The 18355-nt window shown below is 40.5% G+C and overlaps 1 protein-coding gene across 4 annotated transcripts in view; it reads right to left on the bottom strand.

Moving 5' to 3' along the window:
* PCSK2 (proprotein convertase subtilisin/kexin type 2) overlaps positions 1–18355 on the bottom strand; it is a 101079-nt gene that overhangs the window by 33058 nt on the left and 49666 nt on the right. For all 4 annotated transcript variants that reach the window (XM_080587124.1, XM_080587122.1, XM_080587125.1 and 1 more), the window contains exon 5: positions 16412–16449. In XM_080587124.1, the coding sequence (XP_080443250.1) occupies positions 16412–16449 (38 nt within the window). The remainder of the gene's footprint in view (positions 1–16411; positions 16450–18355) is intronic.

Here is an 18355-nt window from a genome sequence, read left to right on the forward strand (position 1 = left end):
TGTTGTTGGTCCTTGGCTAAATGGCTCTGGGCCTCTTGCACTGCCCCCGTATGTGCCATGTCCTGTTGTACGGCAGTGCTGTGCTCTCCGGTGTCACAGAAGCTGAGCTACTACAGCTGGTGTTAACCGTGAACATGGAGGGAATGTCACCAGCAGCAGCTCACCTGGCTGGAAGTAGCCTAAAGCTTTTGGGGGTCACTGTGGCAACCAGAACAAAGTCACTTCACCTTTCTATTCCTTTTTCCTGGCTTTCAAAGTGCTCCCAGGTACTTCTGTTAAGTGTAACCTGTATTCCTGTAACTACAGCTTGGAATAAAGCACGATGCTGGGGGCACAGCTTACACTGGGGTGCAGTAAATATTGCTACAGTGACAGACAGTACAGAAAGGTATCTGACCTTGTGCTAAAGAACGGTGCTTGCTAATCAGGTGCTGCAGCCCAAGACAGGCAGAAGCAATGTAAGAAGTAATAGATATCTTAACTTGGGCTGACTACTTCCCCTTTGTGTGGTTGCAAAAGGCTGTTTCTACCATAGTGGGAATTTCAGAAGTAACACCAACCATCCTTTTGTGGGATATGACAAGTCACACAGGAGACCGGGGATGCGCCGCAAGTGGTGGCCTGTGTGACAATGGCCTTGCGGCACAAATGTCCCCTGCCAAAGCAACAGAAGGGGTTTGCTATCTGCAGTGTCCAGGGGAGCTGTGACAAGTATTTGTGCAAGGAGCAAGGTTTCATCCGACACCTGGCAGTAAAAAGAAATGAACATCAGTAAAAGGAAATGAGCTTGTTAATGGAAGATCCTGTCCTGTTCTTTGTTAACAAGCGCAGTATCTACTCCTAGCAGGACAGGCTGGAAAAATACCTCCTATGGTAAAGTCAAAATAGAAACAATTACTCTTTTGGAGTAATTTAATTAGAAGATAAAACCTACTCTGTCACAGAGTCTAGTCTAGGGTTGGCAACCTTTGGAGAGAAATGAATTTCAATCACAAATTAAATAAACTTTTTATATTACTGCCTTGGACTAGACATGTCCTGGAAACTGTGCAGACTGCAGATAACTAAGCTTAGTTCCAGTGATTTGAGATCTTTTTCACATGGGTATGATATAACTGGGTACTAAATGTAATTACGTCAGTATATTGCCGGCTCCTTACTCTGTTTTCACTCTAGAAGTATTGTATGGACAAGAAATTAAACTTAGTTGTGGGATATTTTCCCTCCCTCACCTGGAAAGAATGCAGCCCTACTCACATAGGCCCTAAGTTCAAAGAGGGGCTGGTAAGGCTGATTTTTCAGGAATACATCAGACACAAAAGTGCCCTGTGGAAGCTATCAACCACTCCTGACTCTGTAATTCCCCTGTGCAGAGAATTATGGACAGAAAAGCCCTTCTAACTGTGCAGATATATCACTTGTGTCCAGAGTGGTGAGAGGCAAATGGATTCCGTGAATGATTCAGCCCAGCATGCTGCAGCCTGGATCTCTGCTCTACGTCCCATGTAGCCACCTGTCAGACTATGGAAAGGTTGCTTTAGGCAGGCTAAAAACAAACTTGTGCAACACAAATCCTGTAGTTCTTATTCACTTGATTTTAGATCACTGCACTCAGAGGAAAAAATATCCAGTGTAGCAGGAACCATCCACAAAGTGCAAAATTAAGAAGAATCCTTGGAAAGAAAACAACTGCTGACTGCAAGATTTATCTTCATTAGGGTCTTTGAGAAAAGGCAGCAAGTTTCAGCTTCATGGACGAATATTCCGCCCACACTATGAAAGCAGTAGAACTGGTAATGAAACAGCAGTGACAAGTACAAATGGACTGTTTCAAGTTCCTAATTTAAAAGATCAAACCCCAAAGTATCTAAGCAAGAACCCAATTTGTTGGGCTTTTTCCTTCTTCCTCCCCCATCCCCCAGTACAACACTGGATTGAAAAAGGAACTGCCTCAGACCATAGCCAAAGTGTTTCATCTTGTGTTTTGGGAAGTGAATATTAAAATCTGTCATCTGCCATTCTCTTCCAAAGGCTGGAATCCCCAGCATGCAGCTAGGGGCAGTTCATTGCCAAATCAGAGATGAGGTAGCAACCAAAACCAGTGCAAATGAGGATCTGCAGCAGCACAGTGAAATTAAAACATTTTGCCTTTCAACTCAGGTGGTTCAGTTTTCCAGTTTTAATGCCAAACCAGTATGACAGCAGGTATTTCTCGTAGGCTTGAAGTATCTAGTATTTAGTTATCAATATCGATGGCAGCTGCTCAGTTGTTTTTTTCTACCATCAGTGGAGACAATCAGCTCCAGGGAGCAAGTCCGTGCTGTCAGTCTTCGGCACGGAAAATAGACTTGGGCATAGCGTTAGAATGTGATCAGTCCTATCCCTCCTGTTCAGTCAAAACCAGTTACTTGTTGCAAAGAGAAACTGATGTTTATCTGTCACCATAATTATATATAAACAATGACTATTATATAAGAGAAATGGCTGTTTTGCTACTAAAGAGAGGTATTATCTTCTGTTTTAAGGCATATCTCTTCTTTTGCTTTCTAGCTTTGTGCATCTCTATCCCCAATAAGATGCTAACAAATAAAGAACTGGATCAGATGATGAGATTCTTTCAACTGATTACTAAGTAATGCTTCATCTACCATGATACAAATAGATTACTTTTGCCCATGTATAAAATTCTGCTTTCCTTAAAAATAAGTTTTGACTGGCATTTCCAAAGAATTGCCTTTTACTTTTTAAAATACATGCAGTACAATCTTCTTTGTAAAACATTCATTCTGTAAAATATGACAATAACTGTAAATCAATTGTCCCATGTGTTGCTCGGATCTGTAATAAAATTATATATCTTGAATAATGCAGGAAGCTCATAAATTTTTATATGGCTTTACGAGCCTCTAAAGAGTAATTCACATAGAATTCTCTTTTTCTCCTTAATTCAAGAAATTTGCCTATGATCACATGAAAATACGTGAGATAAACAATTAAAGACAAATGTCCTGCTGGTCACAATCTGATTCTATTTATGACGCTAAAGCACTGGTGAATTTAGCCCAGAGATTGGATCTTTTTGAACAAGAAAAACATTTTTAACGCAGGTGGCATCTGGTCTTACCCTCTTCAAGCAACTCCAATTCCTTGGAGATCTAAAGCAGAAAGATACCTTTTGCTCGTTCAAGCTCTTTACTGATGCGAAGAGCGAGCAAACCCCTGGGCTCAGATTACAACATATAACATCTTTGAGAAACTGTACTAAAATAACACTGAACGTCATGTGGTGGAAAAATGAAATTCAGTTTTGTAGACACAAGCCTGAGAAAATGGAATACGCTCACCATGAGGCAAAAGAGGAGGCGACATGACATTTTGCCTAGGAGGGGTGCTATAAGGCCTAAAGGTCATTAATGAAAAAGTCGTGATTGCCAAGTCAGTAGTCATACAGTTAGCATCCCCTCTCTGCCAAGGGAAGCCTGCTGTTCTAGCTCCTGGTTGGTTTTGTTTGTTTTGTTTGTTTGTTTGAAGTGGGAAATAAAATCCACAACTTCCTCAACAGCTCTGCTTCTCCATGAACTAATTTATGTGTCCCATATTACCATCCAGCAAATCCAAAGCTGCATTCAAGACATTGTCAACACTGACAATACATCCACAAAGTAATAGGTTGTGTTCAAAAATATTAACAATAAAGAGCGAATTCACTGCCTGCGAACGCTGTCATCCCCCTCCAGAAGCATAAGCCTTTTACCCAGTTCTTACAGGCACATCATAGAAGGAGGAATATTCAGCCATACCTTGAATAATGAATAAGACAGCAACACGCTTTTCTGCCATCCTCCTTTTAAAAACACTCACAGAATAATAAATCAGGGTATCATTTGAAACAGACAGAGCAGAGAAGTATGCTGGGTCCTGAATAGTATCCAAGATGCCCATGAACTGTCCTTGCATTCCAGTTCCAGGTATTCATTAGAGGCTCTGCTTGTCCACAAAATGAGCAAGAACATAGCACACCACAGTGGTGATCTCACAACACAAAGCAAACCTGCTGCAGCCAAGTGGACTGCACCCCCACAAAATCCATAATTTAAAATAAAAAGGCATGAAAGATTCCTGGAGTAGAGTTCTTGGATGCCCTTCATTTCATGCGTAGCTAACATCATTCTGTTTTTCCTCATTACTTTGTCTTACACATCTAGACAAGTGTGGCTTTCCCCATAATATTTGCTGCATAATGCTGGTGTATTAAAATGGAGCAGTTTTGGAGGAAGCTCTGATTTTGGTGAAATGATGGATGACCCAATTTGTCTCCACAAGTCATTAGTCTTGCCCATCAGCAGCCTGTTAGCTGCTAAGGAAACCACTTTCTAGCCTCCTGGATCTATTAGGGAGCTGAGAAAGCTTTCTTTAAGTGGACATTTATGTAGTTACCACTGAAAAAAAACTTCTGCCTCAATTTCCTTAACACTCAAAAATTTGGGGTTAGGTCAAAAACTAAACTAGGGAAATCACAGCCAAAAGAGAATAAACTGACTATAAACAACACGTGACTGCTGCTTAATTTATAACAGTAAACCAAATGAAAGTCTAGATGTTTTCAGCTAAACACCATCTCTCTCTGTAGCTGGTTTTTGCTACTGCTTGGCTCAGAGGTATATAGTCAAACAGGACAAAAAATAAATAAATCACAAAAACTCAGAGAAAAATTAGGTTGGGCAGTTGTGTTTTGTTTTTTTTTAAGAATGGAGATTTTTTTTTTTCTTGCAAAATTTCATAAATATATCTGGCTTATAGAAATACCCTCCATTTTCTCTCTCCTGCATCTTTCCATGGCATAGTAAATAGCTTAAGAAATCAAGGCAGCCATAAGTCTTTATTAAAAAGCAAACAACCAAATGAACTTGTGCTTATAATAATGAGGCTACTTCACAATTTACCTCTTGGCATTCTTAGCTCGCTCCACGATTTTGAGGATGATGTGGAAAAAACCTGAAGCTCACTACGAGTTGTTAATTACTTACAGTCAGAGCTCTGAAGGGAAAAGCATATTTATGTACAAAAAAAATGCAACATATTTCTGCTCAGCCAAATTCCTTAATTTTCAGAAGGGATGCACAAAAATCTCTGAGATATGCAGGGGACATACTGAAGGGGTACTGAATATTCACACAGAGACACAATGCAGAATACAATTAATAAAATAAATTAAGACTATTAACTACAGATAATGATTTTCAGGGCAAGTGGCAAATTTAAAGGTTTAATGTTTCAGCTTATGAAATGAGCTCCTTGGTTTCTTTAATTCGGGGGTAGGGTGTGTATCAATAAAAACCATGGCATCTGAGTAGCTAGAGACATAAAAGCCTTTGGATTATTTTATCACGTTAACAAATACAAAAAGCAAAATGAATTTTACTGAAAAATACTCTGAATGCACAGTCCAGCTGGCTTCAGTGTTCCATCTTATTAAAATCCTGGTCCACATTCCCTTTCCAATACATGGACTTTTTCCCCCTTCAGACTACTCTTGTTCCGTATTAGCGTGACCTACTGAAGTTGAGAGACTAATAGAGGTATAAAGCCAGCAGCAGAAAAATGAGGTTCAGGTCCATTACTCTTAGTTATAATCCTGTAAGAAATAGCTGACAAGTTTATTGGTACATCAAATACGTGTTGGGTGCTGAGCTGCAGTAAGGTTGTGTTTGCAGATCTGTGATAGCAGCCAGCACTCACAGCCTCTTTGAGGGATGAGCTGGAAGAGAAGGGGAGCTAAATTCTCTTGCTCCTATCAATGGGCTTGATCCAAAGCCTTCCAAAATCTGCCACAGGCTTATCCACCAAATACCATAGGCAGGATTTGGATCACACCCAACATAAAGGCCACTTTCTGAAGTGCCACGTGGTGGATAAGGGACAGTTTTTTCCATTGGTGGAAGAAAATCTGCAGCTCAGAGTTTGCAGTACTCAGCACTAACTCAAACACAGGTCTTTAGCATGACATAAACAGGGTGAAGAGCTTGTGCTGCATTTGCTCTCCCAGCAAATGCTTCCCTGCTGCCGCACGTGGCCAGCAGGCACTGACACCCACATCACCCTCCACACAGAGGCATCACAGAGTCGGTAAAAGCCGATCAATTATCAGCAATGCTTCCAGCAAAGTACAGAAATACTGGACATATGGTTATAATGGCACTCATAAAACAAAACTGGCAGGCTCTCGAGGCTGATTGCTTTAACCAGTTACACCAATCATGCTGTTACAAAACAGACAACTCTGGAGAATATGGAAATCAATGTGCCTTCGATGGTTTGGGGAGTTGGCTACAACAGACAGACCTAGCTGGTGGTGCTTGTGGAGAGGAAGCGAAGGGGAGGACTGGCAAACTACTCTGGTTATAACAAAAAACCTGAAAGTAAGCACAGACCAGACAGACAAGTGTCTGTTTGTGGTGGTTTTTTTTCTTGTTCTAAAAGGTTTCTCAGCTGACAGAAGAAGCAACTCTTAACAAGGGCTCAAGCAGTGTTTCACCTAAATCGCATGGATATGGAAGATGACAAATGGACACAAGAAAGGCATTGTAGGTGAATCAAAAGGAGGTGAAAAGTTTGGAGAAGAGATTTAGAAAACGTAATGCAAGCCATTATCTCCATGTCTTTCATCACAAAAAGCAAACAGGTTGACTTACATGCCTTAGAGTTAAAAAGTCTTGAGGATCTACTCTTTTTTATTCCAGTTGCATGCTGACCTCGTTAGTGTAGTTTAAGAGCATCCCAGGGGAGTATTCATGTGACTAATATCCGGCAAGACATGCTGGGTTCTCAGGGATCTTAATGGACTAATTTATATGCTTTTCCATTAATTAAAAATCATTTGCATTGTTTATTCTGTGTGAAAGTCAGTGAAACCAATGGACAGCTAAATCCAAAATTTCAGGAAGAGAAGGTAGGCTCTTCTGGACAGATATTCTCATGTAACACTACACATACAATATATACAGTGCAGCCATTTATGCTTTTAAGTAGTACATGATCATTCCAGATTCTTCTCTTAAAGATTATTATGCTTGATTACAGCTAATGTTTCCACAGTAATTTATTGGATACATAAATTTAAAAAGTGTCCTAGACATCATTAGCTGTCTGAATGGAAGATTCACAATTACATCAGTCAGACATGCTATCACTGTTGACTAATTTTGCAACTGAGTTAAGTGCCACACTGAATTAGTGATTTAGTTTCTTACAATAAGCAATTCTAAAACACATGTGCTGGCATCAGAATCACAAAGTCCTTAAACAGAGCAGTCTTTTGTGCTCTCCTTTGTACATACTCAAAGAGACATTTCCAAATGTGCATTTCCAAAGATCCTCAATCTCTGTAAAAGCTTAAGAGCAAGTGTGACTGAGGTATGCACTAGCATATCCATTTAACTTCCACCAAACAACAGCTACACAACATGGGAAGTAGCAGAAGTTTCATCAAATAGAAGCTCTTGTCCTGTAGTAAAAGATGTTACCCTGGGCAGTCACGTTTCTACAGCTTTGGTATCCTTATTTGCTCAGTTGAAGCTAGGAGGCCTATATCTCTTGCTGTGATCATTAAAAAAGCAATGCACAGTGGAAAAAATATTGCAAACCTGTTGTTTATGCAATCTGCCAAATTTCTGACTGCTCTGGACTTAACGAAAAAACTACCAGTGACTTCAATGAGGCCAATGTATTGTCAGACATTGTGCACTGCTATTGTGTTCCCTGTAAGAGATGTTCATTATGTTTATTGCTTCTGTTGGGAATGCAACAGAAATGAAGAAAATTATATTTAAATTAAAGCAATCTGAAGTAGGGCAGGTATTTAAAAATATCTTAACTGCCTACATAGCATACGAGAAGATCTACTGAGAAGTAAAATATTAATACAGAGAACATAAGTACATACAACAAAAATCAAACAATGCAAAGCAAACAGCTGCGTCAAGATGAAGTATCGGGACAGACAAAATTGAACTAATTTCAGATGAACCAAAATAACTTACAGGCACAGCAAAGGAGAGGTATTTAATTACTGGAGATCATCTGCATCTTTATCTACCATACCGAGGCTAGCATGGTTTTCCAAAAGAAAGCAGGCTCCCGAGCTTCCCTGCTCTCCTCTTCTGGAGTCTTATCCCAGTTTGGCTTATCCAAAGGGTTCAGCAAAAACTCTCTCTCTAAAACCAGTTGCATGGTTACTAATTAACAGTGGATTTGGGAAATCCAAAATGTAAAAATTAAAAAACTGCAAACGTATTTTTTTTAATTTTCAACTGAAAATGTGGCATTTTCATTCTGCGGAATTAGAAGCTCCCTATTTTATTTTGTTGCACTTTGTTGTAAAATTACATGGTGTGCACTGCCTCCTGGGAACTCTGTATTTGAACCTGTCCTCCCAAGTGGACCATGCACCAGAGTGGTGTTTTGCTGCTGCTGTTTTAATTCAGTGTATTTCAGAAGCCAAATGTTTAAAGTGAGGTTGAACTTAACCAAAATAAAAATATTTACTGTTTATAAAACACTCATCTCTGCTAGCAAAAAAATACTGTTCTAATTGACGATTTCTGGCCAGCTCCAAAAGCGAATTTGTCTGCAGAAAGGGAGGTAATATAAAACCAAAACAGAACTATGCCAGGTCCCTCCGTGGCTAACAGTGAGGACTGACATCTTTTCTCTACTTTCCTTGTCCAAATAAAAGAAGAAAATAATTCCAGAAAAACTTACTTGGAGAAGCCCAGGAGGGAGGCACAAGCCAATTTCAAAAGCACCTGCCAGAACTGATGAAGGAACGTCCTTATCTGTTCTCTTCCACCCCCGTGCATTTCTCATTTCAACAGTCTTAGTTTAGTTTCCCTGGATGATGCCTCAAGTGAAAATTAATACCACTGCTTAATGATTAAAGTGATTAGCCACCTTGCACTTTCTCAGTGTGCAGCTGATTAATTAAGTACATTGATTATAGAGAAAAATAAATGCTGTGGACAATGTGTGGTCTTTAGCTTGCGAAGTGAGTATCTTTGGCACCATGTCACATCGCCTGTACACCAGCCATGCATTTAATTTGACAACTATCCCTTTCAGGTGGTTATAATACAGCAGAAAGCTGGACGCTTTTTGCAGCACTCATTGCTTTGAAAATAATCTCAGGCAAATGCAACTGCAACGCATTAGTATCTTTCCTACTGTAAGGGCATCGTACCTTGAGGAGATTTTACAGCCAGTTCAGAGCAGCGGCCTGGAGGGGCCCACGTCAGTGGAGCAAGGCCAACTCCAGCTGTATAGCAGGTGCTAAGCACTGAATCCCAGAACTTTCCAACTATTTGGGGTCCAGATCTCCTATAATGGGCTTTAGCAAAGCCATAAAGCCATTAGTGTAACATCCTTCGGTATGAGAAATCCTGTTTTCAGCTACAAACATGGCTCCGTGCATGCCACAAGTCGTCTACTGCTAAGGCAATTGTGCTTCCTTCACAAGTTGCAGCCTCCTCTACAGCAAAAGCCTCTGTCTATGTCCTCTGGCCACATGAAATGATATGGAGGAGAAGGAGTCTTTAAATTCTTTTGGCTCTTCCATCTTTTTAATTGAGTTGAAAGCTAGAAGGCTTTGATAACATCTGTGATTACAAAACATTTTTCTCTCTCATGAAGTAAGAAGACACCGGTGTCTCCTTTACATAGCAGTGTCTCTCTCCTCTTCTCACTGACCATGTGAAGTGGCTATCGGATAGAGGAGAGGAACTGTACCTTACTTAGCCTGCAGCATATGAGCTCCACTGTCACACGTACCTGCAAAACCAGCTACTGTTGGGAGCAGGGGAGGAGGAAAGGACCGTTTGAGGGACCTCATTATGTTTTCCAAGACGTGAAACACCCTCTGTATGTGGTAACCCAGGCCAGCCTTCCAAGTACATAGAGAACCTCATTTGCCCGGCTGATCTCATCAGAGGAGGCACCCTTTCTTTTTCAGCCTTCCATATGTTCAGAGAAAAAAAACAGATTGCACAGAACAGAGAGATGAGCCCAGACACTGATCCTGCACAGAGTAACAGAAAAAATTGCCAAGTCTGACACAGAGAACTTCATTCTCTTCCCAGTAACTTCTGATTTATGCCAGTGAGGCATCATTGTCTTGTGTGTCTTTAACGATCATCTTCCAAACACTACAGCCAGCCTCCTAGCCACGTGAGCAGCACAAGCAGAAGGCCACCGGTTTCTGTTGCTGAGGCGTCAGTCAGCCTGGCATTTCAACACTTGACCCATCCTTCCAGCTTGGCAAGAGAGAGGTTCCATTTCTCTGCCTAACAATTTCTTGAAATTTCTGCCACAATCGACTTCAACAGCACCCATCAGGCTGTGCTCGCTGGATTTTCAAAGCATTAGTAGAAGCATGTGATATGAATTTATTCCAGATTTTAGTGGATACTTTTTAATTGCTACGCTAGTGTTTATTTTAGAAAACCTATTAGCAAAAAAACCCAACCCCAAAGCAACATAAGAAAAAAAAAATTGAAAGAAAGAAAGAAACCAAACCATCTGAAATTCAATTAGCAATGCACTGAACCATCTGAAACAGCTTGTTCTTTATTTTTTGATACTGTAAATGTTATTTTGACATTGCAATTAAAAATAGGTACCAGCAATAATGGCCAGCATGCAGAATTTGCCCATAAAATACCTTTGATATATTAGCAGTAAAGCTTTATTGGCATTAAGTGCATAGTGTATGTGCTCAATAACCCTTTGAAATGTACTAGGAAATCGCAGTGCAACTGTCTCAGGCTCTTTTGAAGATCTTGCTGTAGGAATCAGATCTCATAACACTGACTGAAATCACTCACTGACGCCAGGCAGGGAAGAACGGGACTCTGCTATGGTTTGGCTTTAAGTTCCCTGTGGATCCCCTGGGCTGATATTAACAGTGCAGAGCTTGGGAGCTTTTCAAGGTCTTCAGAGGGTTTCCAACAAATTTCTGTCTTAGAAGGGCAACGTTTTTCTTGCCACCAGTTATAGGTGAACTGTTTGACTTGGGCATTACATCAGCTGGGATTTCAGTGGGGCAGATCATCAGGGTCAGAGGAGCATGGGTCAATAGCTGTCAACAGAGCTTTGTTAGTTTACAAAAACCCACAATTAGGCCCAGGGATTTTAGTGGAGATGCTGATGACTTACCCTGGCAAATCACTGAGATCAGGCTCACAGCCTCCAGAACAATTTGTGTGCCCTTTTGGTAGCACACAGGGAGGGCTAAGGCACACACGGAGATTCATGTTAATGAAGGAAACACAGACTTTCTAAAAGAAAGAAGATCCTCTATGCCACTGCTACGCTTCACTGCACATATTGCAGTGTATACTTTACTGCCTGTACTATTTCTTCCTTCTTTTGTGGCTGTAAAAATTATTCAATGATGCTTCTGTTCCTCTAACAAACAATGGAAATTGCAGGTCATAACAGAAGTAGAACATTTCCCTGCTTCACTGCTTCTATGATAAGATAATTATCCCAAAGATATGCTTCTGTGTGTCTCCCAGCAGGGCAGGAGGAGCTGTTATCATATTAGCTGGTGACAAGTAACCAAAAGTTGTGAGGGAGACTGTTTTGTCTTTGGAACTGTAATCAAGTGGAGAGAGAAGACAGGTAAGTCCACCAGGTCTTCACATTTCAATACAAAATGTGTTAGATGACAGAAAACATCATTTAACCCTGGGGTAACTCCAGAAAGTCTTCCCTCATTCCTTGCACGAGGCCTGTTTTGCTCAGGAAATCCCTTCCTGCGTGCAGCTTGAGTGACAGCTGGTAAGGACCTTGGTAGATGGAACGTAAGGTGTGCCAGAAAGACACATGTTACAGAGGAGAAAAGACACAAAGTTATGGGAAGGACAGCAATGAAAACACTGCTGGGATGACTGCATGTTTTTACACATTTTACATCTCTATAATTCTATGGATTTCAATTTTTTTTTCTTATCTGAATATCTTATATTACTACATATCACTAAGAACTGCTACATGATTCACATTTTACAAGTAGCAATACTTTCTTTTTTAAAAAAGTTTTCTATTCATATAGTCACCTCCACTTTTCCCACAGCAAATGTTCTCTCCCTCCCCTGTTGTTTGTTTTTTTTTTTTTAACAAGCTTTTAGCTTCAGGCAGAGTTCAGACACTGAAACCAGCAATTTTTTAACTCCTGGCCTGAGTGTCTTGGTGGGATTCTGATTTTCTTCACTGCTGCTAATCAGGGATACATCCACGTGCCTGAGATGATCAGCTCCCTGCTGCTCCAAGTGGGATAACGCGGCTACACTGACCTTCACCAGCAGACACGGGGCCAAGTATAAGAGCTCCAGAATACAAACCGATGTGAGGGAGAGATTAGCTTATATTTATGTTCGTGGCACAAATCGCCATTTGCTCCCTTAGGTTTTGCTTTAAAACAATGTACCTAAGTTTGTCATCTACACCCCAGCAACTGCTGTTCTCCTCTTTTATTAGAGGCATCTAATATGCAGCCCTTGTTACTTCACTTTTCTTTCTCACTCAGATGCTGTATCTTAGAGAAGCCAATCCTGAAAATTGCTGGCTTTATATGCACAGTCTGAGTTGAAAGAAAAGCATGGAGTACATTAGGCTTCAGCTTTTTAATTATCAGTTCATAATGAAGGGTTCTCTTTGTGGGAAAAAATAATTTCCTGAAGGCTGAACCTCTGCAGGGTTTCCAAGGCTTGGAAGAAAATATCGATCCTTTGACAATGAGCCTCTCTGCATTCAGAGCGCAGAATGGAAAATTCCAGCTTTGCAATAACCCGCTAATTCCCAAACAGCAAGTAGCTGTGCTGCAGCTTGCTGGAGGGGTGCTGGGAGAGCAGTCCATACAGACCATGAACACGCATGCTCCTTCTTAAGTATATAGAATCGTTTAGGTTGGAAAAAAACTCTAACTTCATCTAGTCCAGCCTTTAACCTAGCACTGCCAAGTCCACCATTAAACCACATCACTAAGCTCTACATCTACATCTAAGTTTTCTGAAGACCTCCAGGGATGGTGACTCAACCACTTCCCTGGACAGGCTGTTCCAATACTTCCCAACCCCTTCAGTGAAGAAAGTTTTCTTAATATCCAACCTAAACTTCCACTGGTACAACTTAAGGCCATTACCCCTTGTCTTATCACCTGGTGCATGGAGGAGACAGATCCCTCCCTTGCTATAGCCTCTTTTAAGGTAATTGTAGATTGTGATAAGGTCTCCTCTGAGCCTTCTTTTCTCCAGGCTAAACAACCCCAGCTCCCTCGGCCGATCCTCGTCAGACTTGTTCTCTAGAAGCTTCACCAGCTTCATTGCCCTTCTTTGGGGCACCTGGATGTCCTGTCATATTTCGTAAATGTTTAAGAAAAAATACAAAATGATTTTTGTCTTTAGAAAGCACTTTCTCTTCCCTGACCCCATTATGTCTAAGTGCTAACCCCCCACTAAACAGTTCAAGCAGGAAACCAGCAAGTCAAAAACATAAAAGCCAAATTAAACCGAGTAACCAAAGCCAAGTGTTTATACTTGAAAAATGCTAACGTGCTGAAAACACCACCTTTGAGAGACTTTCTAATTGTTCCCAATTTTCCACGAAGATGAACAGATATTGCCACGGCATGTAGGCATGTACACACCAGAGACACATAAGCTGTAGGCTTTTAATTTCCTAAAAATAAACAATGCAACTTAAAAGAAAGCTGCCCCAAAGTGCAAATGCCAGCAAATGCCAAACTTGTGGTACAGGAACCATGCGAGGGTGATTGCACTTGTTATGCTGGCCTGAAGAGAGTTAACAACTCATTCCTAAGAGACCAACTTCATTCCATTTTTTGGTCTCAGCTCATCTTTCCTTCAGCTGAATTTAAGTTCTTGTCTTTAGTTCATGCCCAAATTCCTGCCTACTGGGAAAAAAGGCCCCCATGGCCTCTGAGACTCAGTAGATGCTATCAGAGCAGGCTCTCCTAGGACTCAAAGAGGCCTGCGTAGCCCTGCAGGGAGAGGAGGAGAGGCAAAGCATGGATGAACCAAGCCCTGCAACCACTGTGCTATGCTTCGGTGGGGGAGGAGAAGGCAGATTTTTGCAGCAGGAGCAGGAACAGCCTTGCCCACCTCTCAGACACAGCCACAGCAGCCGGCTTTGTGTGCGGAGGTGCCAGCAGCTTTACTGGTTACCAAGTTTACCTTTTTACTGTTTACCTTGCCCATAATGTACTAATTTATCAGTACATTTCCTTGCCATGTCCTCTGGTATATTCAGCTCATATTTTTGTATTTCTGTATTAAAAACATTTGACTTATTATCTCCTTTAAGACGGTGATCTTTCAGATGGGGCTTCTGCTGCTCCTTAAAGGATTATTTGTCTCACCAACCACTTGTTCCTCAGTCTTTTCTCCCCTGTGTCTGGCTATTGATCTGCCCTGCCCAAGCCAGGACCAGCCCTGCATTTTGCATTGGACAGGCAATCTTCTTTTGTCCCCCAACAGCCCAATCATTGCTCCACTACAGGATCACCCTTTGCTAGGTCAAAGCCATTGCCACACAGACTTTTTCAGATTCTCATCTCAAGATCATTCTCTGCACAGGTCTTTCACATTTACCATCACAGATTTGTTTTCCCTACTCCCAGCCAGCTTTTTATCTCCGATTTTCAGCCCAATAGTTCTTGGTCTGTGTCCAGCTCCACTGCTTTCTGACTTCTAGCATCACCTCTGCGCATTGCCATTACATTCTCTACGTTATTTTCATTAATTTCTAAAATATTCAGTATTGCCACTCTAAAACCAATACATTTCTGCTAAGCCTGACAAGTATTTATCTATCAAACAGAAAAATATTCTTAGAAATAAAAAACACTGTAATACTAAGAAATCTATTTTTACTTTCTGGGCATGATCCTAGGTTCACTGTTAAAAACAGAAATGTTCCCAATTGACATTAGATCAGATATGATAACACAGGTTTAGCTTGTTTATTTGAAACATGTTTTTTAGGAACAGAATATTCTCTCATGCTTTGTTCATGCCTGCTGCTGTAAAAGCAAGTGAGTGAGTAAAAAGCACATTCTGGCCCTAGATCATAAGCTAAAAACACACATGCGGAGAAGAATTCCTGCAAAGACAAAGGCTATCTTTTAATAACATCTTTATTTGTATCAATTTATGGAAGCATTCTACTGAGTTATTTCTCTTGGGTGAGGATTTTGCAGTTAGGGCACAGGTTTTTAATTGCCTGCTATCAAGTTAGTAAGCCAGTTCATATAGAGTGCACTTCACCTCTGCAGTAAAGATTTTCTCAAATTTCTTGTCCAAAGTCAACACCTTCTGTATCTATATAACCTCCACCAAAGGTGCTTTGATGTTTACTACAAGGAATGAGCTTTCATTCTGTGTAGTTTTTATTATTTTCCAAATTGCAACAACTAATGCATAGAAGAATTGTCTTAATCTTTCTCATTTTGAGCTGTTCTTCCAGAATGGCTCATGTTTTTACCAAAATTTCCATTTTTTTTAAATTTAATTGCAATTAAAAACCAAACCATGCTGTTTAGCTGAAGAAGCCTTGGCTTCTAGTGAGAAAGCCACTGACTGCAAGAAAACAGCAAGACCTAACGCAGAAACATTGCAAGCCTCTGGGCAAAGAGCCACAGCTTCTTGACTGTCACTGCCAGAGAACTGCCTGAAATAACAAGGGCAGCCCACAGTGTGAGGGTGCTGGGAGCCCTTGTAGACACCTGGAGACCGGAGCTAGTGTCAGTGAGGGGCTGCGGAGAGCCAGGAAGAATTAAGAAAGATAAAAAGCCTCAAGTCTGAAGGTAAGCCTGAGGTAGGTTCGAGAAACAATCAATGGACGAAGCATGTGCTGATAATACACAATCTGCCCTGCATGTGCTTTGGAGCACTGGACCAAATCACCTGTTATAAAGAAATTAAGGTGTTCCTGGAGGTTTCAAAACCTAATAAATGCTGGAGCCATGGTGAACAATAGCAGCATTGCCACAGCCCACAGCTCTGTGGCCCTCCAAGTGACAGGTGCATTCTGCATCTTAACAGCAGGATTTAGAGCCAATTCCCAGGTTACTCATTTCTGCCCTAAATCCAATACTGCAAACTGCAGCTTATTTAATGTGAGGCAGCACTGTCATTCCTGCACAAAAAGCCTTGTCACCTTTTCATTCCTTGCACAGGCAGTCCCATTTTTATTCTGCTTATTTCGATGTGGAATGTATCATCTGTAAGATCAATAGTTCAGATGTACTGTTATTTTACTCGTTTAAAATTTTGTAGCAAAGAGGGATCATAATAATAAGAAAATCCACGTTTTACAGGAAAGGTCAGCATGTACTTACATAATTAGAGGCAAGATCAGGATGCAGATAATCAATTCCTGCAATAAAATAATGACAGATTACAAACCAAAGGTTAACAGTTTCCAAAAAATATTTTCTAATGATCACATAACAAAACAAGAGTCCTTTGCAACCACAGGAAAACAATCAAGGCAAATAATGCAATTGACTGAAGTGCGATTCCAATTTTTACATGTTGACTTAAAAATTGCAGCATCATTTCTGATGCAGTCCCAGCTAGGAGTTCTAAATCATTTATGTCAAAATCCAGGTGCCAGTTGAGAAGGGGTGCTCAGTGACAAAATTTATTGGCCTGTTTTGTAAACTAGATCATATTTGTTTAGTAAGACTAGTTTAAATAACAATTTATCTTTACACAAAGTGCTGTGGGTGTCAAAGCATACCAAAACTATGAACGTCAGCAAGCACTGGATCAGTACAGAATATAAAAAAGGAGTAATTTAAACACTGAAAATGATAAACTAAGTAGACAGAAAATTACCTAAACTAGACCTGGGGAGATCACTCAGGCAAACGTTTGACTATGTGAATGACAGGAAACATGTTGGATTAGACTGTTTTAGCAAATATCCGGACATAGGTTGCAGTCTGAGGTGTTGGCCTCATGAGGTGCAGTATCATGACGCTTAAAAATTTAGATTGTGAGCATTCATACACATGGTTTAAAAAAGCTGACAAACCAGAAATTCAAAACAAGTCAAATATTCACTAAGAGCTCGTGGACTTATCTGATTCGGACCTAGCACTACAAGCACTGAAAAACTCTTCCAGAAGGAACTCTTAAGTCCCCTGGATCTCTAAGCAAATCAGAGAAGAAAACAAAAATACCATACCCAAAGCTATCAAGAGCACGCACACAAATAGAAACCCTGATATTTTACACTGCATGAATTTAAATGGTGGCTCTGCACTTTGGTGGTATGCTAACGCCTGTAACAAGGCAGTGGTGCGGAATATGCTCATGCTACTGCATTAAATCTTTCCAAAGATGGCAAATATACATATCCCCGTGGATGGAATAACAGAAGCAGCAGATCTACGCTCACATGGGATAAGCTGACCTATTACATATCCAGTTAAAATGTACAAAGAAAAGGCCACTAATCTCATGTTACATTTTGAACATTAGTGCTTCCAACCAACACGTTATTACATGGTCAATTTTATCTGCAAAGAGAATGGCATGTTATTGCTATTGTTCTGATGAAAAAATTACCTCCCATTATGTAGGGTCCTTAGCATTAGATTTGCAAGAAGGGACCCTTGTACCTGTGGAAAGCCTTGTTGATCTAAATGGGGGATGGGCAACAGAAGTCTCAACAAAGAAACATTTTATTCAGGTGCTCTCTTCCAGATTCACTGAAAGAGAATACAAGACAAAATACTCCCTTCTCTAAAAGCTATATCTGATGGGCTAACACCTCTCAATAGCTTTATTTGACCTGAAGCTTAATTAGTTTGTTGTGATTCCCATTATAGTCATGCCCAGCCATTCTGAAAGCAAAGTCCCGCTTCTGTGGGATCAGTAAAAATGTGATTTCTCATGACATCAATATAACAGTGTGTGAATCTACTTTTGTACTTCCCCAAGAGCCCTGTCTTAAGAGTGAGCAGATGAGGAACAGAAATGAATGAGGACACACCTCAGCTGACCCTAGAAAACATACGTGGATCCAGCCTTTTTATTTATTTTTAATATTGTTCAGCCACCATAAAAATGAAATTTTCAAAATTTAGCCCAGAGAGAACTGATGAACGACTACACAGAATTCCTGTACGTCAGCAAGGAATCCATGAGTAAAGCAGCTGTGACTTCAACTGTATCTTTTATCTTCATCTTCCCTGAACTTAGCCTCAAATTAGTAATGTATTTAATATGCAGGTCTTTATTGACATTCAGCATGAAAGTGTTTAATTATTTCA

This window comes from Anser brachyrhynchus (genome assembly GCF_964034855.1).
Source record: "Anser brachyrhynchus genome assembly, chromosome: 3".
Classification (NCBI taxonomy): domain Eukaryota; kingdom Metazoa; phylum Chordata; class Aves; order Anseriformes; family Anatidae; genus Anser; species Anser brachyrhynchus.